This window comes from Nyctereutes procyonoides, unplaced genomic scaffold (assembly GCF_905146905.1).
Source record: "Nyctereutes procyonoides isolate TBG_1078 unplaced genomic scaffold, NYPRO_anot_genome, whole genome shotgun sequence".
NCBI lineage: Eukaryota > Metazoa > Chordata > Mammalia > Carnivora > Canidae > Nyctereutes > Nyctereutes procyonoides.
This window is the reverse complement of record NW_026575155.1, coordinates 18,337,158-18,357,807: the sequence shown is the minus strand read 5'-3', so window position 1 is coordinate 18,357,807 and position 20,650 is coordinate 18,337,158. Positions and strand designations below refer to the sequence as shown.

The window sequence follows — 20,650 nt, the reverse complement described above, 5'->3', positions numbered from 1 at the left end:
CCTCTCTCTCTCTCTCTCTGTGACTATCATAAATAAATAAAAATTTTAAAAAAAAAATAGAGGTGTCTGTATACCATGTTGTACACCAAGCTTGATCCCAGGACCCTGAGATCATGACCTGAGCCAAAAACAAGAGTCTAGATGCTTAACTGACTAAGCCGCATAGGCGCCCCCACAGTGGAAATTTTTGAAGCTCATCACTCTCAGTAATTGACACAACAAATGGGCAAAAAGTCAAAAAGGACACAAAGATTTGAACAATACTAATAACCCATTTGACCTTAACAACCATTTACAGAAAATCACCAACTACAGAAAACATATTCTTTGCAGGTACATGTAGAACATTCACCAAAAGAGCCCATCTGACTAGGCCACAAAGCAAAACTGAATAAATTTCCAAAAACTGAAATTTTACAGAGATGCTGGAGGAAGGAGACGTGGTCCCTGCGCACCCCGGGTGTCACTCGGCCATTTACAACAACGTGGATGGAACTGGAGGGTGTGATGCTGAGTGAGATAAGTCAGCCAGGGAGAGACAGTTATCACACAATCTCACTCATACGTGGAATAGAGGAAACAGCACAGAGGGGCACGGAGAAGGGAGGGGAAACAAAACAAGACAAAATCTGAGAGGGAGACGAACCCTGAGAGACTCTTATCACAGGAGACAAACTGAGGGTCGCTGGAGGAGAAGGGGTGGGGGACGGGGTCACTGGGGACAGGCACTGAGGAGGGCACGGGATGTGACGAGCACTGGGTGTTACATACAACTGATGAGTCACTGACCTCTGCCTCTGACACTCATAATACACTATGGTAATTAATTGAATTTAAACAAAGATTAAGAAAAAAAGGAATCTGATGCTCTCACGTGTTAGCAAGTACTATATAAGCTACTGGCAGACCCGTAAACTGGAGAACAATTGATCGTTATCTAAACACACAGTCCCTTCCACGCTGCGATGCCATTACCAGGTGTGTGTCCTAGCCCACATGCTCAAGGAGACGTGTAGAAGGGTACGGACTCCAGCACTGTTTGAAACAGAGAAAAACTGGAAATGACATTAAGTGTCCGAGAGAAATAAATAAAACGTGCCATACACACCTACTATACAACCGCAAGACTGCAACAGACCCCCACACAAATGTGACGTTCGTCTGAGGAGCACGCTACAGAAGCATCCTATAGGACTGAGCTAGCTCAACACACACTCAAGGGCAAACCCCTGGAAGTAGTATTAGTAGAAAAGACAGGTTGCAGATAACACAGAATATGATGCCATTTAGACAAGGAAAGAAGAGGACAGGAAAAAGAACGGGGCTGAAGTTAGGGAAAACATCACCTATGGTATCCTCTAGAATACGTACATATACGTACACACATACATCCTAAGGCATATGACAAAATGTTACAAATTTTCACTTCTCTGTGATATGTACTTGATGTTTACAATATATTCTGTAAATGTTGAAATATTTTTTAAATTTCTGAAGGGACGAATAGGGCATCCATATAATTTAAAAGTTTTATGATTAATTTTAAGAAAAAGATTAATGAAATGACCCAACTATGTATCAAATTCCTATGAATAAAAACCCAAATCAAACAAACACTGGAAGGATAAGGAAAAAGATGTTAAAATTTACAACACAGATATGAAAATATTTGATTTCTTTAAAAACAGTATTTGTTAAGACTACGCATCTGGTTTTTAATTTTATATAATACAAATTCCTTGAAATTTAGTATAATTTTTTTTTTTTTACTGATAACCTGAAGGAAACGAGATGTGTGTCTCAGGCAGAAAAAAAAGTACAAATAAATAAATCATTTCTAATGTGTCCAGGCTGCTTTTAAGCTACTATGCCTGGGACTTCATTAAGCAACTTCAACAGCGTGCTTGCCTGAGCAGCACAGGTACCAAAGGCAGAGTGGTGGCAGGCGTTCCCAGCCCGGTGCGCAAAGTCACGGAGCTCTCACAAACGCTGCATTTCCCCCATCTAACGTCCCCGGGCTGGTGGCTGAGCCGTGCCCTCTGCAACGTCCGTGGTCTTTACATTCAGGGTCCTACACATTAGAACTAAAATTACCTGCGGTTCATCTCGGGGGCAGTCATCTGGTGTTGCCATGGTTCTCTTAGGATCTGCCGCATAGCTGCCACTTTCAATACTTCATTTTCCTGTCCATGTCTACTTTTAAAGAGAGAGAGAATGAGAAAATACTTTGTTATATTCACTTTACTTCTAAAGTCCATAATAAAGATCCTACATCAAATGGAACTAAAACCAGTGTTTAAAGAATGAAATAGAAATAAAATTTAAAAATATAATTCTTTACAGACACAATGGAAAGTGTTTAAAATTTATGAACTGATAGTGTGTGTTTTCTTCATTAATCTACAAAAGTGTTGGTCTTATTTGCTGAATGAACACCCTGAGTTTCTGTTAGATTACTGGATTGATTTAAAACAACAAACCAATATCACATCTCTTCTTGGAACCCTGGTAGCTTTCTTTCCAATTAAAATCCCTACTGTGGGGCAGCCCTGGTGGCTTGGCGGTGGAGCGCCACCTTCAGCCCAGGGCCAGATCCTGGAGTCCTGGGATCGAGTCCCACGTCGGGCTCCCTGCGTGGAGCCTGCTTCTCCCTCTGCCTGTGTCTCTGCTTCTCTCTCTGTGTGTCTCTCATGAACAGATAAATAAAATCTTTAAAAAAAAAAAAAAAAAAAAGGAAACCTCATTCGAAATGGAGTCAGGAGGCCAGCAGGGGGCGCGCTGACACCCTCTAATCCTTCCAGATCCAACAGGGGAAAAGCTCATTTTACTACAGGGCAGGAGGACCATCTCCTACCCAGGCAACAGTCCAGCCAAGGGTCACAGTGTCACAGCCTAGCCAGGGAGACTGTCACAGCCCAGCTAGGGAGACCATCACAGAGTCACAGTCCAGCCAGGGAGACTGTCACGGTGTTACAGTCCATTGGAGAGTCATGGCAGGCGTTTACAGCCCAATGCGGAATGTCACGGAGCTCTTACAAACACTGCATTTCCTCCATCTAAGCGGCCCGGGGCTGGTGGCTGAGCCGTGCTCTCTGCAACATCCGTGGTCTTTACATACAGGTCACAGTCCAGCCAGGAAGACTGTCACAGTGTCACAGTGCAGCCAGGGAGACTGACACCACCCCACACTCACTTTCCTCCAATGGATTTTCCTTCCAAGCGGCTCCTTCCACCTTTCTCCTTTTTCTCTGTAAAGTAACCTTCCTCTCCCTACATTAGCCAGACTTGCCTTCAATTTTGCGTATCTGACATGGCAATTCCTGTCATTTCTGGAAAAACCCATTTTGTTGGTAAAATAACTGGCTGCTTTACTCTCCAGGTCAAGACCATCTGGGGCTTCCGAGTGTTTCCAAAAATGGGCACGGAAGTGCCCAACTTGCAGACGCTTCTCCCCTCTCGTTCTCAGTTCTCATTTTTTCCCCAACGACAGTGCAATCCATACTGTGCCCCAAGATGAACGTGTTTTATCACACAAACAATTGTTTGAAAGGCGCGCCTCACCTATGGAGACTTAACACTCACTTCTGGGGCAGCTGTAACTACAACATAAAAGTTAAGAGAGGAGCGTCGTTCAGGACGGAGGCGGGAGTCGGGCTGGGGAGCTGCGCCACACCCAGCGGGCGGAGGCCGAGCCGCGGGGGAAGGAAGGTTTTCCTCCTGCCCGGCAACAGCCCGGCCAATGAGCAGCCACCACGCGCGGCCCCTGCCAGTCGTAAATAGACCCCGTTCTGCGGGCAAAACACCCAGCGGGGTTGTCAAGGTCAGCCGCAAACGCTGATACGTGCACAGAGCGTCCTCCTTGGTACGCACGGGGGCCGGGACGGGGGGGGGGGGGACGGGGGCGGGGGGGGGCGGAGCCTGAGCCGGGCTTGGGGGGCCAATGGGAGGAGGGAGCCTGGGCCGGGCTGGGGGCCCGGGGGTGCGTGGACCGAGGGGGGTTGGGGGACCCGGGCCAGGCCTGGGGCACCCCAGGAGGGGGAGGGGAGGGGGTTGGGGAGGGTGGCGGGGAGGAGGGAGCCTGGGCCGGGCTGGGGCCGTGGGGGGGTGGACCGAGGTAGTAGGTACGGAGCCCGGGCCAGGCCTGGGGGGCCGATGGGAGGAGGGAGGCCGGGCCGGGAGGGGTGGGCGGCCGAGGGTGGACGGAGCCGGGCCGGGCTGGGGGCGCGGGGTGCGTGGGCCGAGGGGGCGCGAGCAGGGCGGGCCAGGCCAGCCAGGTCAGCCGACCGCGGGGGGCGCGGCGGAGGATCATGGGGACACCCGGGGACTAGCGGCGGGGCGGGAAGCCTGGGGGCAGGGGCGCGGCGGGGCGGGCGCGGCGGGGCGGGAGGGAGGGGGCGCGGCTCGGAGAGGGCGTGGCCGGGGAGAGGCGCGGCGGTGGGCGTGGCCGGGAGGGAGGGGGCGTGGCCTGGAGGGGCGTGGCCCGGCGGTCCCCGAGCCCGCGGTCAGCCGCTGGAGCGCCCGGCTCGCAGCCGGGAGGCTGAGGGTCTTCCCGGGGCCGCGGCCTGGGTCGCCCGGCAGCGCACACGCCCAGGAAGCGCTCGCTCGGCACGTCCCGCCCCAGCGCGGTGCAGCCGCCGAGCGGCCCACGGGAAACCTACCTCAGCCGCCTTCTCGCCGAGTTCTGCGTCCACCCCGCGGGTGCGGACGGGCGGACAGCGCCGACCAGCAGCCCGAGCCGCCGCCCTCGGCCCGCGCAGGCGCAGTACGGGCCGGCCGGCCGCGGACGCAGCCCCTCCCTGGGCCCTGGGCCCCGCGCCCCGCGCCTGCGCAGTCGTACTGGCTCCTTCGTCGGGAGAACGGAACCACCGCCTTCGGCCGCACGCAGGCGCAGTCACTCAGGCCCGTCTCGGCAAAGGCCCAGGCGTGGGGACCAGCGCCCCGCGCAGGCGCACTCCACGGGCCCGTCTTCGTGCGCGCGGACGCCGCGGTTCGGGCGGGGCCGGGTGGAGGGGGCAGCGGGGGCGGGGCCTAAGGGGCAGAGGGGCGGGGCCTAAGGGGCAGAGGGGCGGGGCCCGCAGGGTTGGGGCGCGGGGCCGGCGGGGTGCGGGACCAGCGGGCGCCGGCCCACCCTAGCGTGAGGATCGTGGGTGACATTGTGGGTGGCCCCAGGGTTCTGGAGCAGGAAGGACCTACTTCTGCTTTTCGGTAATAATTCAATCTTACCGTCTCTGCTGTGCAATGAGAACTACTTGGTCATCGGTTCCCTTGACAACTGGAGGCCGCGGTGACGTCATTTCGCCCAGAGGAGGCTGAGGTTGAGATGGGATGACGTCAGCGCCGCCCCCGCGGGCCGCCCGGGGCTGCAGGTGGGGGCGCTGCGGTCCCAGGAAAGCAGGTCGGGGTCACAGTGCAGAGCAGCAGGGCACCAGGGGACAGTGCGGGTCGGGCTTTTTTTTTTTTTTTAATAATAAATTTATTTTTTATTGGTGTTCAATTTGCCAACATACAGAATAACACCCAGTGCTCATCTCGTCAAGCTGCAAAGGGGGCGCCTGGGGGCTCGGGTGGCTCAGCCTCTGCCTTGGGCCCAGGTCGTGACCCTCGGGCCCTGGGATGAGCCCCCCACGTCGGCTCCTAGCCCCATCTTCCGCTCTCTCTGTCTCAAGTAAATAAAATCTTAAAAAAAAAAAAAAAAAAAAAGCAAATGTTTCCACTTTCACTACTTGTACTCAACATTTTTTAGGGAATCCCGGCCAGCACAGTAGTAGGCTAGTGAAGCAGTAACTAAGAGGAATAACTGTCAGAACAAAATTGTGTGCCTTCACAGCTGAGCAGGTTGTTTGCACGGAACAGCCTAAGGAATCACGGAACTATTAGAGTACATAGGTGAATTTAGCAAGATTGTAGGATAAAGATTGACATAGGAAAATAAGTGTATTTCTTTAGAGGTGCCTGGTGGCTCAGCCTGTTGAACATCTGACTCTCGGTGTCAGCTCAGGTCGTCATCTCAGGGTCACGGGATCAAACCCTGTGTCCGGCTCTGTGCTCAGTGTGGAGTCTGCTTCAGATTCTCTCTCTCTGTCTCCCTCCTCACTGTCTCTCTCTCTCAAATAAGTAAAATCATAAAGAAAAATAAGTGTATTGTTTTTTGGCTAGGAGCAAAACATTAAAAATGAACTTGTTAAAAAAACCCGTGTAGGGTGACTGGTCGGCTCGGTCAGCTGGGTGTTGATTTCGGCTCAGGTCATGATGTCAGGGTTGTAGGATCGAGCCCCACATGAGGCTCTGCACTCAAGGTGGAGTCTGCTTGTCCCTTGCCCACTGCCTCCCCCTTCCTGCTTGCTCTCCCTATCTCTAAAATAAAATCTTTAAAATACATAGACACATATATATAGTTAAAACCCACGTATAGTGTTGTAATTACCTTCTTATAATGTAATTTTTATAATGTAAGCTTTTGATTGCCAAGGCATCCGCTTCAGAGATCCATCTCTAGGAAACACATTGCCAGCTTCACACCAGATGAGAAGCCATGAGGCCACCCACGCATGAATTTCTTTTTAAAAAAGCACCAGTTGACCTGACTTTTTGATCACTTTGTTTCCTTTCCTGCAATTAATTCCTACTTTCATGCTTCAAATTCACCAGTAAAGCTTGAACCCTCGAAACCCTAGGCCACAAGCCTTGACCCCGATAAAGGCAGACCCACAGGCCCACACTCTGTCCTCTCCTCCCTGCCCCCGCCCCACGGCCTCACTGTGCAGCCCTGGGCACGCGCCCTCCAAGAATTGTGGGTAATAAACATTGTTAATCCTTGGAGAAATGAAAATTAAAACCCCAGTGCGAAACTTTTAAACAGAACAGCTAAAGTTGAAAACACTCACACCCAAATGTTGGCATGAACGTGGCAACCAGAATTACCATACATTGCTGAGGAAGTATAAAATAGTACAGCCACTATGGAAAAATGTTTGGCCCCTTCTTTTTTTTTTAAGATTTTATTTATTTATTCATGAGACACAAACAGAGAGAGAGAGAGAGAGAGAGAGAGAGAGAGAGAGAGACAGGCAGAGGGAGAAGCAGGCTCCATGCTGGGAGCCTGACGTGGGACTCGATTCCAGGACCCCGGTGTCATGGCCTGGGCCCAAGGCAGCACTAAACCATTGAGCCACCCGGATGCCCTGCTGGGCCCCTTCTTAAAAAGGTTAGCAGACTATAGAACTGTGCTCTGGCTGCCGGGACGAAACAGCGCGACTAGTTGGCCTCAACAGCAGACGTTTCCCTGTGAGAGCTCCAGAAACAGCTAACCAGGATCACGGTGCCGGCGACCTCAGGTTCTGGGGAGAGCCCTCCGCCCGGCCTGTGGATGGCTGCGTTCTCCGCGTCCTCACGGGACGGAGTCTAGCCTCCCTTCCTCTTCTCATAAAGTTCTCCAGTTCTATAGGATTGGGGCCCCACGCTTATGAGCTCATCAGCCTTAATTACCGCCCACGTAGGCCGGGCTCCGAATAGTCCCACTGGGGGTTGGAGCTCCGACTACGAGTGTTGACGGCTCACACACAGGCACCCTGCGGTCCAGGAGGAGAGCTTTGTCCAAGAGAAATGAAAACATACATCCAAAAAATGCCTCATCCAAGAACGTTCGTAGCAACTTTATTTACAACAGCAAAAACGTGGCAAGTGCCAGTCAGCAGGAGGAGGGATATACAGATGGCAGCGCACGCACAGAGTGGACCCTTCTCGGGAAATTCATGTCGGCAGGAACAGCACCAGCTTGGAGTAAAAGGGACTGAGATAGCTCAAAATGAAGTAAGAGCTGTCTGGGGACCCCGTTCCTGTGGGCAACTGTCGTGCTGAGGCCACTGAGCAGCAAACATGGGCCGCTCCTTCTGGGGCAGAGACCAGCGGGCTGGGGGCCCCTCCCAGGGGGACACTGGGTGTCCTCCCAGGAGGACGCTGCATCCGTGAGCCCCTTGCAAGGAGCAGAACCAGGCTCCAATCAAAGCGGATGCACTGCCCTGGACAGGGAATGGGACCACCACCCCGCGGGCTCCAGGCCGCGGCGAGCCAGCAACGCATCCGTGCTTCATAGTCCACGCCTGCTGAGTGGAGCATCCGCTGGGTCACCCCCGTCTCCCCAGCACATGCTGGGTGTGTGCGCAGGGAGGCACAGGTGACTTGTCCCGCTGCACAGACCTCTGTGACAAGAGCCGAACCTGCGGATCGTGAGATCCTGGGCTTCGGGCTTGAATGAGACACGGTGAGCGATGCCTCGTGTTTGAGGAGTCGAAGTATTTTGTGGGAGATTCCCCCAATGGCCATTATGCTCTGCAGCTTCTTCCAGAAGGGCTGGGCCTCTGAACCATGGCCTGGCCTGGTGACGGACCTGCGGAAGTAGCAAGAGTGATCTTGTTTCGTTTCCAAGTTCAGGGGTCGAGACGTCATTCAGCCTCCATGCTCACCCTCTGGACCGAGTCCCACGCGCACACAACCAGCCTCCTCCGTCCTCCATCAGCAGAACCACCTAGATGGCCAATCACGACTACGGCTGAGTGAGGCCAGGTGAGGCCAGCGTTAGGACCGTCCAGCTGGGGGCCCTGGGCGGCCAGTCGCTTCAGCACCTGACTCGTGATCTCAGCTCGGGTCATGATCTCAGGGTCATGGGGCTGAGCCCCATGTCAGGCTCCGTGCTGGGTGTGCAGCCTGCTTAGGATTCACTCTCTCCGTCTCCCTCTGCTCCACCCTCCCCTTCTCTGCCTCTCTCTCTAAAGAAAGAAAACAGAATTGCCCAAACGAACAAATTTCAAACAGCCAATGCGCAGATTCATGAGCTAAATAAACGATTGTCGTTCTAGAACACTAAATGCTGGGACACCTCGGTGTGCAGCAAACATAATTGACGCATCAGGGGATGCAATGAAAACCACGGGGAGGGACGCCTGAGTGGAGCGTCTGCCTTGGGCTCAGGGCGTGACCCCAGGGTCCCGGGATCAAGTCCCGCATCGGGCTCCCCGCAGGGAGCCGGCCTCTCCCTCTGCTTGTGTCTCTGCCTCTCTCTGTGTCTCATGAATAAATGAACTAAATCTTAAAAAAAAAAAAAAGCCATGAGGAGATGTCCACACACATTCGTCAGAATGGATGAGCTCTCAAGGACCAAACATGCTTGGTGCTGGTGAGTACGTTGGGTGGTTAGTTCTCCTCTCTCGCTGGGGGCGTGCAAACTGGTGTAAGTGTGTCAGAAAGCTGTGCGGAAGCTCCGAGTAAACTAAGCAGGTGCCTATCCCGTAGTTCAGTGACCGTCTCCAAAAAATGCGTCTCTCCATCGAGGGCCGAGTATGAGGAGGGCGCCTAGCGAAGGGCAGGGGCAGAAGGGGCTTCTGGGATGCTGGAATGTTCCGTATCCCTAAAGGATAACATCGGTGTGCTACACACAACTCGCACAATGTGGAGTGTCGCTCAACTGAACGGAACCTCCACGACGCCCTCGGTGAGGCGTGTGGACGCCCCGGCTGCAGGCTGTGCAGCCGCCCAAGTGGCTGGGAGTTGACACCCTCCCCAGCGAGACACAGGCCCGGGGCCCCCGTGCTCGGAGCCGGAGCGGGTGGGCTCGCCGCGCTTGCCCGGAGCCCGGGGAGCAGTCACAGGGGAGTGGCGTGGCCCGGGGGTGGGGGGGCGGCCCAACTAGCGCTGCGGAGCCCGGCTCAGGTCGTGTCTCAGCAGCCGCACAGGCCACTGAGGAGGCGCAGTGAGCCCGCCTGTCACCCCGCCTGGGGGTGTTCCTACTGCCAGCCGGGGCCCCACACCCCGCGCCCACGGCCGAGCGCTCCAGCCGAGCGGGGTGAGCACCTGCCGCAGGCACTGCCATGGCTGCTGTGGCATGGGCTCGGGTGGGGCTCGGGGTCAGGGTGGGGGTCGGGGAGGGGTCAGGGCTCAGGGTGCAGTCGGGGTGGGGTCAGGGCTTGGGGCTTGGGGCTCGTGGGTCAGGGTCGGGGGTCAGGGTCTGGATTGGGGTTGGGCTCAGGGTCAGGGCCGGGGTCAGGGCTCGGGGCTTAGGGCTCAGGATTGAGGTAGGGTCAGGGCTCGGGATCAGGCTCAGGCTGAGGGCTCAGGGTCCGGGTCGGGGTCAAGGCTCATGATCGGGCTCGGGCTCGGCCGGGGGGAGCTGCGGGGCGGCTGCGGAGCCCACGGCGTGAGGGCGGGCAGGGCTCCGAGGGGCCACCACAGGTCCCGGCGAGGAGCCGAGGGCAGCTTGCCAGGCACAGCGAGTCGGGAGCAGGGGCGTGGGCGGCCTCGGGGACAGCCCAGGGGACAGGGGTCCCACCTGATGTCCAGGGCCACGGCCTCTCCCGGCAGGAGACTCGGCAAGAGGAGCCTCAGGGTGAAAGCAGGTCCCCACGGCTGGGCTGCCCAGGCTGGGGACACCCGCCTCTGGGGCTCAGGCCCACACGGGGGGACCGCGGCCTCCGTGGGCCCTGCGCACCCGCCTCACCCTGCAGCCGTCGGGCCCTGTGGCCGTGGGCCACGGCAGTCTCGTGGCTGGAAAGCAGGGGGTTCGGGGGGCCAGGGACCCCGGGGTCAGCACCACAGCGCACGGTGGGGCGAGGCCGGGGGCCACACACTAAGCAAACCACTCAGGGGCAAGTGGGGCGGCTCCTTATGGGAAGGGAAAGGGAAGGATGGAGCCAAGGTCCCTGCCTCGGAGGACACTCCCAGGCCTGCCCGAGGCCCTGGGGACGCGGGCTCGAGTGGGCTTCAGAACTGCTTCGGCAGCGCCCACCCTGCTCCCCGTTCCCCACTTTGAATAGCAGAGACGCCCCCTACCCCCCGCCCCGGGAAGGGCGCGGAGTCCGGCCTCGCGGCTCCTCCTGAGACGTCAGTCACCCTCAAGGAGGCTCGCCTGCGGCCCCTCGCGGGTGTACACCCTGGTGCTACCTGCACGGTGGGGGAGGCCTTGGCGGTCCCGGGCGGTGCAGGTGCAGGTGCATGGGGCGCAGGCACAGGGGGGCCGGCGAGCTCTCCCTTCCCACGTGGTCTTCTCCGGCCCCCTCTCCCCGCGAGGTCAGGTCTAAACCCCTCCCCGGGGTTCTGGGCTGCCTTCCTCCCGCCCATAACCAACGGAAGGTGCTGAGTCACCCACACGACGTCCAACCAGGTCAAGAGTCCACGCAACGTCCACCCGGCCCTCGATGCCCCCCTGGAGAAAGGCAGCCCCGTGTGGGAAGCTGACCGCGCTGGAACCGCCCTGGGGAGACCACGTTCGGCGCCAGTGTGGACTCAGCCCGGCCTTGCACTCGTCTCCAAGGCCCCAGACGTGTGAGTGAGGCCACCCGGCCCAGCTCAGGGGCCAGCCGAAGGCCAGCGACGACCTCAACGGACACCACGTGGGACAAAGAGTAGCTCTAGGCGCAGCCCAAGTCCTGAGCTACCGAACCGGTAGGATCTGGTAAACGGGGGTTCCCTGAGCCCCCAAGCTTTGGGGCAGTTTGCTTTCCAGCAACAGCAAGCGGGATGCCCTGGCCCCTGAGGAAGCGTCTTTCCCACATGCGTGATCAGGAGGGTCTCGTTCACGGGCGATGCAGGTCTAGCCACTTCTTCATAAAGCCTTTGGCTGTTGTGGGTAGAAACACCGAGTACTTTCTAAATGATGGATTTCTGATTGGTTTTTATTTACAAGGAAACACACAAGTTTGGTAATTCGGGTTTGCCTATGGCATTGCTTTTAGAAATGCTCGGGAAAATAAAGATGGAAGAATCAAACATACTCATTTCTTCCCCAAAGACTTACTTAAAAAAAAAAAAAAGATACTGAATTTGCAAAAAGAAATACCTGCCTCCTAAATATTGCAGAGAAGATGTGTCTCTCTTGCTTGTCTGAAGAGTAGGCATTTCCACACGTGGTCCTGCGTGAAGGCGGCGTTGCAACCCCGTCAGAGCTTGGACCCTGACGACAGACCTGGGGTCAGACCCCGACTTTGCCACTGAGCGGTGACCTGACCTGCGCAGTCTCTGCCTCCACTGAGCCCCAGTTTCTTCTGAGGACGCAGAAAGCTGACAAGGCTGAGAAGGCCCCTTCCTGGTCTGGAGGTGTCGTCGGCAGGCGGGTACAGCCCGGTCCCTGGTGGGTCTCTGCCCACGCACCCCCCGTGTCCCGGGGCAAGCCCCGGGGCTGCGCCTTCCAGACCGTCACCTGAGGAGCCCAGGGCCCACCCTCTTAACCAGCTCCTGGGCCACCAGAGCACGCTCGCGTCCGGGACCTGCTGAGGGACCTGCCCAGGGGGAGAACTCACCGTGGGGGGTGCGGTTGTCACTCCACGGGGGCGTCTGTCCTAGCGGGAGCCACCGTGAGTCCCCGGGGCCTCCAATGGCTGCAGGACCCTCTTGACCCAGCATGTGTTGGGGCTTCTCTTCCTCCTCCTGGTTTCTAGGCAGCAAGAAGGGCAGTGCGCCGGGTGGGGGCGGGGGGCCAGGGGACCCAGCACCCGCGAACCCCCTTCCACTCCTGGGCACCTAGGTTTGCATTTTAGAAGCTGTGCTATGCGCACTGTCCTCTCCACCTCTGCGTCCCATGGTCCTAGTTGGAGGGAAGTGGGAGGCAACCAGCGCGTGTCTGGGGGGCCCTGCAGGTGGAGGGACCCCCGCGCTGGACCCAGACCTTCCCACAACAGCCTTCCTCTTGCAATCCTTAAAAAAGTTTCAGCATATTAAGAATTCATCAGTTAAGCTACAGATACAAACATATTACCTAAGTCACATTTAAAAGGCTAAGAGGAGGTCGTTTTAGGTGCGTAACAAATTTAACGTTGATATACACGGAATCAGCTTTGCGCAGTGGCAGTATCGTAGCCAATGAGGTTTATCCGAGGCGCAATTATTGCTAATTGATATGCACGGAATCATATCATTTATTCAATACCACCACGTCAGGTTTTGATCCACGTGTTGTCTACCCTTCCTATGAGTGCATCTGAGTGCCCTTTACATTCGTTTATATCAGCCCCCATCGGAGCCATTAGATAATAAGTCTACACGGGGGTGTATTTCAGGCCTATGAAAACTGTGAATGTAGCAGTGACTCCTTACAGCATCTTCAACTTAAAGTTTGTTTCTGGAAAACAAAAACCCGTGTTGTCCCGCAGTAGGAAACTGCCAGGAACTGGGCTTCTGGAGTCCCACATCCCTGCCCTTCACCTTCCGGAGTGTTCCCGGGTCGGCTCGGGCGCCCGGCGGCACCTGCAGCCCGCGGTGGACACATCCTCGCGGAGAAGCTTGTTGCTCGGCGGCTCGCGGTGGCCGCTGCTGCGTTGCTCCAGCCACAGCGACACAAAGCCCAGGAATGTGTGACGCACGTAGAGCAGTGAAGCTAAAAAGTGTCCCCATTGAGCAAAAAACAAATAGGCTGATACAGTGATTTTTTTGAACTTTAAACCTGACACGGGTTTATGGCAAACGTCCAAAATTCCAAAAGCCCCTAAAATCCATAAACAGTGCGATCACACACGAGGCCGTCGCAGAGTCCTGCGCAAGGGGCGGGCGGTCAGTTCTGGGCTGGGGTCTGGCCGCTGCTCCGCTGGGCAGCTCGGGGCCTCCGCGTGACCCGCCCCGCACGCGCGAGCAAGGCCGGGCCTCGCGGGGGCACGCCCGCTGTGCTGCAGCCTCCGGGCCTGCTCCACAGTGAAAAAGAATGTTGAAAAACAGAAACAAGAACAAAAGGCCTGTTGTTCGCTGGGCCTCCCGGTGCCGCGGCCCCACGGCAAACCCCGGGCGGGCGGAGGGGCCAGAGGAGCGCAGATGCTGCGGCAACTGCTTAGAAACCAAACGGGTTCACGGAAGCCGATGTGGGTTAAAAACAATAAAATGTGATGCCCGGGGACGCAGGGACGCCGCCTGAACCCGCCCGGGCCTCCGGGCCTGGCAGCACCTGTTGGCCGGCGACCTCCTGTTCCGAGACCCCGACCCATGGGCTCAGCAGGCAGCACCGGGAGCCTTCCACGGAGGACGGCGGGGACTTTGTGGCGGCCCAGTCCCCGGGCACCGACGGCCTCTGCACGGCGCACACGTGTGCACCCGTATCCATGCAATCCCCTCGGGCACGGCCGCCTCCCCCTTCACTGAGGCTCACACAGGTGAAGTGTGGCCTTCCACAACGGCAGGATTCGAACCCGGCTCCGGGATCGCCCCCCCCACCCCTGGTCGCGTTCTTCAGAACAGGGAGGGCGATTCATTCTCGCCATCTTGAGACTCGCACTCGCCACAACAGAAGTCTTTGTCCCCTCTCCCACGTCCCTCCGGACACAGGCGCCCCTTTCTCCCTGTGGACGCGGTCACTGTCAGGGCCCCGTGAGCAGCTTGGTGGCGGAAGGCACTGCCCTTCCACTGGAGAACAATGTCCCGCCCGCGGCCTTCCCTCCTCGGGGCTCAGCCCAGGACCCACGCGGGCGGGGTGGCAGGGTGCTCCATGAACCTGTGGGGTGCCCCAGGCCCGCGCCCCTCATGCCCCATCCACGCGCCTGCTGCAAACAGCTCAGGGACGGCACCACAGAGGAGGGAGGAGGCGTGGGGCGCAGCATGGGCCTGGCCGCCCGAGGCCGTCAAGGGGCGACCCCAGTGTCCGCGACCAGGCTGGACACAAGCCCAGGGCCCCGTCTGCCCCCTGGGACCTCACCCCGCGGGCCCGGGAGTGGGGGGCACCTGGCGAGTCCGACCACATCGGGTGAGGATCTTTCTGTGCTGCAGGTGGAGGCTCCGCAGAGCAGGGCCCCTGGAGAGGAGGGCGAGCTCAGGGCACTAAGGGGAGGACAGGGCAGGAGGGGGGGCTGCAGGGGGCGTGGGGGTGGCCTGCGGGGGCAGGGGATGGGGAAGGAGGCTGGAGGGCCCCAGGGGTCTGCCCAGCTGGGCAGCAGCCTCCATCCTCCTGAGCAGCCTGTTCTTGGAAGCTCTGTGGTCTTGGCTGCACATTTATTTGCTGGAACAGTTGCTGGGCACCTCCCCAGGCACCCCCCCGCCCCCCCTGCCCCCACCCCCAGCCTTAGAGGAACATCAATATTCATTGATGTATAATTAAAAAAAACAGCACAAAAAGCTGACTCCCTACTTCCTGCCCCACAGGCCTTTCTCCCCCTTGGCCCGAGTGCAGGCCTGGCTCCCCGACCAGTCCCTGGGTGGGCGGCTGCAGCTCAATGCTGCCTGTGTGCAGGCCCGGCCCCCCCCCGCTGTCCCCCCGCTGCCCCCCCACCCCCATTGGCTGCCCGGGCCTGCAGCGGCCGCGCCCCAGCGCCCAGACGGGATAAGACGGCGCCCCCACCGCCGGCCACTCTGGACGCCGCAGCCGGACAGATGGACGCAGGGACGACGGCAGCCGTGGAGCCGCTGACGTGAGGACGCAGGGGGCGGGGGGCACGGGCAGGATGGCCCTTTGGGTGGCCGGCAGCCCCTCAGTGTGGGGACCCCCAGGCATAGCCCTCGGTTCTCCCTGAGCTGGGGACCTAGGCCGGGCTCTGTGGGGACGGCCGGTGCCGTGTCACGAGCCTCCAGGAGCAGGGCTCGAACCCCGGGCCGCCGACCTCAAGGGCGAGCAAGTCCCGACCACACGCACCTGCCGGGCGTCCTCCCGCAGTGGCCCGCGGGTCTACACCAGGAGGTTCCAGCGGGTCGGAGTGTGGGTCTGGGCCGGCGGACTGTCCTCAGTGTTGGGTCTCCCGGGGGGCCGGTCCCTTCCCACATCGGGTGGGACGCGTCCCTGCGGCCGGGGTGGAAGCGCACAGGCCCCTGGCTTCCCACGTGAGCCGGGTGCAGGAAGGCCACGCAGGAACGCCGGGCTTGAGCTCCAGTTCTGTTAAAAGGCTATAAACCAGGGCAGAATGCAAAAGGGAACATTTTTAAATTAATTTCCGTGTGCTTATGAAGAACGTCCCCTACCCGGAGCTTCCAGGCATGTGGAATGTAGGTCTTATCCGTTTTCTTTTAAAAAACCCCACTAGTCAGGCTCCGCGAGAACGTAGAAGCATCAGAATGATGCAAAATCTTCTCGGGTTTTTTGTTCTGTTTGCAAAAACCAAAACCACTCACTGAAAGCCCGGGTGCAAGGAGGTGAGAAGGGCGAAGCGTCAAGGATTCTAGCCCACCTCAGCTGCTGAACCGGCGCGAGGCCGCTCCGACCGCTGGGGACCGGGACCAGGGGCCACGGGCTTACCTGGGCACGGGCGAGGGCCCTCGGTGCTTTGTCCTTTGAGAAATCAGATAAAGTTTTACATCTCTCCTCCAACTTATTTCTTAGATACAAGGGACCTGCAACACGGGAACGATTTTTCAAAAATCAGATGTGGTTTTGTATGGTTTTCAGCTCTGACGGAGCAAAGGTAGCGATTGCCCGTCACCGCCGAGGGGGGACAGTCGTGGGGACGATCCACAGCCCCCGAGGGCTCTCCGGGTCCTGACCCCCTCGGGGGCTCCTCTGTGACCTCCCCGCGCTCCCAAGGTGGCACATGTGGCCTTTGTGCCCCGAGTTTCCAGTTCAGAGCGAGGCTGCACCGCGGCCGTGGTCCCCGCGCGAGGGAAGCACAGCCTCGGAGGCCCTTTGCTTGCGGAGCTGGAGTCACACGTTCCTTCACGGGCAGCAAGTTCCTCAGGGTCTTTGGAAGGAGGGCTGTTCCTTCACGTGGGGGAGACGGCGGGGCCAGGGCCGCGGCTCAGCTTGGGGTGCCCTGTACCCCGCCCCCGACGTGCTCTGCACATGCCGCACCTTGGCCTCGGAGCCCGGGGAGGGGAGGCCAGGGGGCCAGGGGGTGGAGGGCAGCCCCGAGGAGCGAGGAGCGCTGAGCCGCGTGTCCCTGGCGCCAGGATGTCGCAGCTGGAGAAGGCGGCGCTGGCCTTGCTCGACGTGTTCCAGCAGTACTCGGTGCGGGCAGGCGGCGGGCGCAGGCTGAGGAAGGCCGACGTCAAGGAGCTCATCGGCAGCGAGCTCGCCCACTTCCTGGAGGTGAGGCCCCGGGCCGGGGGGCAGGAGCGGCGCCTCCGAGGGCCCAGCACAGCGGGGCGGCGCCAACTTGGCCTTGGGGCCCTCAGGGAGCCACTGGCTCTGCGCGCGACCCCGCATGTCCCCCGCACCCCAAGCCCGAGCCCTCGAGGCCACGAACTGCAGTCCCCGGGCACCTGCCTGCCCTGGCCGCCCCGAAGGTCACCCGTGGGACCCCGCACGCGGGAAACGGCCACGCCATGAGCCGGCGCGCGAAGGTCTGACCACGACCTGGTTCCAGAGACACTGCCGGAGCCCCGGGGTCTGGCCCTGCTCACGCTCGGGAGCCGCCCCCCGAACCCCAGGCCCCAAGTGCCCTCAGTGCCCCGTCCCCAGGTCCCAGTCTCTCCAATCTCCTTATCTCCCCAGGCCCCCCAGTCACCCTGTCCCCATCTCCCTATTCTCCTCTGTCCCCCCAGCCCCCCTCCGTCCCCCCAGGCCCCCCTCCCAGCAGCGAGGCAGCACCGCCGCCCCACGCGGACTCGCCCTCGCTGGGACCCGCCTCCCCAAGGCGGGGGAAGCACCTGCAGGCTTCGGGGTGGGGGCGACTCCTGCGGGACCCGGACACTAGTCTCAGGCAGGGGTTCAGGTGCACGCCCCTCAGCCCATCCCCCCCACCTCCTGACCTAACAACCCAAACCCCCTGGTTCCTCTGTGAACAGGATTGTTCTCGGGATGAAAGGAGACCGTGTTTGCCAAGTGCCCAACATACACTGGAAGCTCAACAAGTAATTATCAATAATCGCTAATCATTGATTTTTAAAAATATTAATTATTGGTTTTAAAATGATTAGTAATTATTGATTTTATCAGCAAATCATTGATTTAAAATTACGGCTTTAAAAGCTTAGCACGTGGGAACCAGTTTATAAAAGAGAAATAGTTCACGGTGAGCGCAGCCGGGGTCATTGCAGAGAAGAAACACTTTCAAAACCCAAACCCGCGGGAAGCCCTCACGGCGACTTCCACACGCGGTGAGGGGCTTGGGGAGAAGCAGAAGTCCGTGCTTCCGTCCACGACGCCGTCCTCCGCGGCTCCCTGGATGCGAGCCCGGTGACGGCGGGCGGCGGGGGTGCACACCCCGCATGTCCCACGGTGCCTTTCCGGGAGCGTCCAGCGGGGAAGACGCTGGGGCCCCGGCCCCTCTGCCGCCCCGGGAACATTCTCTCTGCTGCGGACACGTCGCTGCGGCGGCCGAGGGTCAGGGACGCGCCGCGGGCCTCCAGCTCATCGTAAGCGGCGGCACAATTTGTCTTCTCTCGTAGGAGATCAAGGAGCAGGAGGTCGTGGACAAGGTCATGGAGACGCTGGACAGTGACGGAGACGGCGAGTGTGACTTCCAGGAGTTTGTGGCCTTTGTGGCTATGGTCACCTCCGCCTGCCATGAGTTCTTTGAGCACGAGTGAGGCGAGGCCGCGCAGGAAGCGGAGCGGGGCCGAGCCCCCGGCGCCATGTAGCTGATTAGGAAGCTTGACGTGCTTTGTCGAGGAGATGCCGACCCCCTTTCCCGGGGCTGACCTCGGGGCCCCCATCCTCCGCTGATGGTCCGTGCGACGCGGTCACGATCCTCAGGAGGGCGTGTGCTCCGCCCGCGGTCAGGGCCACACCCCCCCAACAATGCAGCTGCCGGGACCCCAAGGATGGCTCTGGACGCCCGTGGGTCCTTGTCCAAAGTACCAAGTTAGAGACGCAGCTCCGCCCTGCATCCTGTGAGAAGCCTGCCTTTTCCTAAAATGGGTTCATTATCCGTGCGAAGGAAACCCAGGGTCGGGAGGTGGCCTGACATGTCTGACGCCAGGCGGCCGTGGGAGCTCAGCAAACAGGGCTACAGCACGGGGGGTGGGGGGTCTCCTGGCCGTCGGGGCCGACACCACATTCTAACCACCTTCAGCGGGTCTCCTGTGCCCCAGGTCACACGTTGGTGCCCTGAGGCAGGAGCGTGGCTCCCAGCAGGGCGTCCACGCCTCTCGGCACACAGGTGTTCTGCAAACAGCCTCTCTGGCCTCCCCTCCTGTCTGGGAAGCGCGGGGGTCGTTCCTCACTCACTTGTGCCGAGACAGGGTCTGCCCCGCAGCGGTCGGTGGAGCCCGAGCACGTGGGAAGCTGGACGTCACACGTGGGTACCCACGAATCCAAACGCTCAAGTATTAAGTCACTTCCGGGAAAGTTCAGATTAACCTTTTCTGCCCCTTTCCCCGCTGCTTCTTTACGTGCACAGACCTGGAAACCCATAAGCCAATTGATAGCTTGTATTTGCATCGAATAAAGAGAGTATTGTAACGGGTCCCCGTGGCCTTGAACAGGAGGCTGGAGGGAAACTGCTGCAAAGGTGGGGAAGCAGTAAGGCGCGGGCACAGGCGGCCCCCCAGAGCCAGGCGGGTGCACAGGGCCCGGGACCCTGGGATGTGCCAGGCGGCAGGGAGCAGATGCGGCGGGGCGCAGGGGGTGCGGAGGTGTGGAGGGCAGGCCAGCCACCGGGTGGGACACACCCTGGCCGAGGCTCCCACCCTGGACAGAGCACTGGGGGGCGGGGGGTGGGGGGACACCGAGACAATGGTGGCAGAAGCCAGCGCGCAGGGACCACGTGCAGGGACAGCCCATCCTGCACCCCTGGACCTGTGTCTACACCGCAGTCCCCATCGGGCGATCCGCAGGCCTTCCTGCCGCAGAGGACGGGGGACGGGGGGGACGGGGCGGCTGGGATGCCGAGCAGGGTGCAGCAGGTGTGGGGTGGCCTGGGCGGGCCCTGCAGGGGTGGAGCCTGACGCCCCGGGGCCTCCGCCACCAGGGCCCCCTGCTAAGGAGCAGGTCCCTGGAGGAGCCCTCACAGTAGAAACCCCCCGAATCCTGCCCCATGAGGCCGGGCGTGCACTCGGGGAGGGTGCCCCCCGCACACAAGCACCTGCCAGGACCCCGTTCCACGTGGCAGCTGCCTGGCCTCCCAGGCCCAGGCCAACAGCAAGGCTGCTTCAAGAACTCAGGTGATCCTTCCCCTCTAAGAAGTTAGGGGAACAGCTCCGTCAGCCTAGATCCTTCTAGAATCGTGCCCGCCTTCCCTGTAGGGTGGGCGTCCGGAGCGGACGGGGTTGGGGTACCCAGCATCCCAACGCTCCAGGCCTCCACAGGCCTTCCCGTCCTGGGCTCCCGGCAGCCGGGCCCCCGCCAGCAGCTTCCTCGCAGGGAAGGCTGCTGGAGGGTGTCTACACCTCAGGCCCCCACCTCCTCTCCCGGGGGCCTCACCTCGTGTGATCCCTGGACCCACTGTCCTGATCCGAGGGGCAGGCGTCGTCTTTCACCACCAAGCAGGGGGCGAGCGGGGGCCGTCGCTGCCCTTTATCCTGGAGTCTGGCATTTTGTAAACTGCTCTTCTACTTCACTGATCGTGTGGTTTTGATTCTCATTCGATTGATCGGGTGTTCTCACAAAACACACTTTGTATTCCCGGGACAAATCCCCCAGGTCATGGTCTAGGATTCCTCTGCATCGTTTTGCATGTTGATGGATTTTATTTGCTACTTTTTTTGAGGGTTTTGTGTCCATGTTTGTAAGAGACACGGATGATCCCTCGTTTTCCAGCCTGTGTAATGGTAGCCGGGGACAGTGGCCTCTCCCATTTCTAGGAAAGTTTTGTGAACAACC

At 59.2% G+C, this 20,650-nt stretch overlaps 3 protein-coding genes and 1 pseudogene across 13 annotated transcripts in view; 2 read left to right on the top strand and 2 right to left on the bottom strand.

Annotated features, from left to right (window-relative positions):
* Window positions 1–4,910, bottom strand: part of PRMT2 (protein arginine methyltransferase 2) — a 33,420-nt gene extending 28,510 nt beyond the window's left edge. Inside the window, exons 1-2 of one of the 4 annotated variants that reach the window (XM_055313652.1) lie at window positions 4,659–4,910; window positions 2,095–2,193 (exon numbers count right to left, since the gene is read on the bottom strand). In XM_055313652.1, coding sequence (XP_055169627.1) covers window positions 2,095–2,133 — 39 coding nt within the window. In that variant the 5' untranslated portion in view covers window positions 2,134–2,193; window positions 4,659–4,910. Of the gene's footprint in view, window positions 1–2,094; window positions 2,197–4,658 lie in introns of all 4 variants that reach the window. The other 3 variants (XM_055313653.1, XM_055313651.1, XM_055313650.1) reach the window with 3 other exon arrangements.
* A 2,727-nt stretch (window positions 4,911–7,637) lies between these two features.
* The window catches only part of DIP2A (disco interacting protein 2 homolog A), a 108,166-nt gene continuing 95,153 nt past the window's right edge, over window positions 7,638–20,650 (bottom strand). For 6 of the 8 annotated variants that reach the window (XM_055313654.1, XM_055313657.1, XM_055313659.1 and 3 more), the window contains 2 exons: window positions 10,933–12,421; window positions 7,638–8,386 (listed from right to left, as the gene is read on the bottom strand). The gene's annotated coding sequence lies outside the window, so the exon portion shown is untranslated. The remainder of the gene's footprint in view (window positions 8,387–10,932; window positions 12,422–20,650) is intronic. The other 2 variants (XM_055313655.1, XM_055313656.1) reach the window with 2 other exon arrangements.
* On the top strand, window positions 12,818–12,885 carry LOC129502256 (U4 spliceosomal RNA; annotated as a pseudogene).
* Window positions 15,226–19,295, top strand: S100B (S100 calcium binding protein B). The gene is made up of 3 exons (XM_055313664.1): window positions 15,226–15,371; window positions 16,837–16,975; window positions 18,277–19,295. The coding sequence occupies exons 1-3, from the start codon at window positions 15,334–15,336 to the stop codon at window positions 18,415–18,417; spliced, it is 318 nt and encodes a 105-aa protein (XP_055169639.1). The 5' UTR covers window positions 15,226–15,333; the 3' UTR covers window positions 18,418–19,295.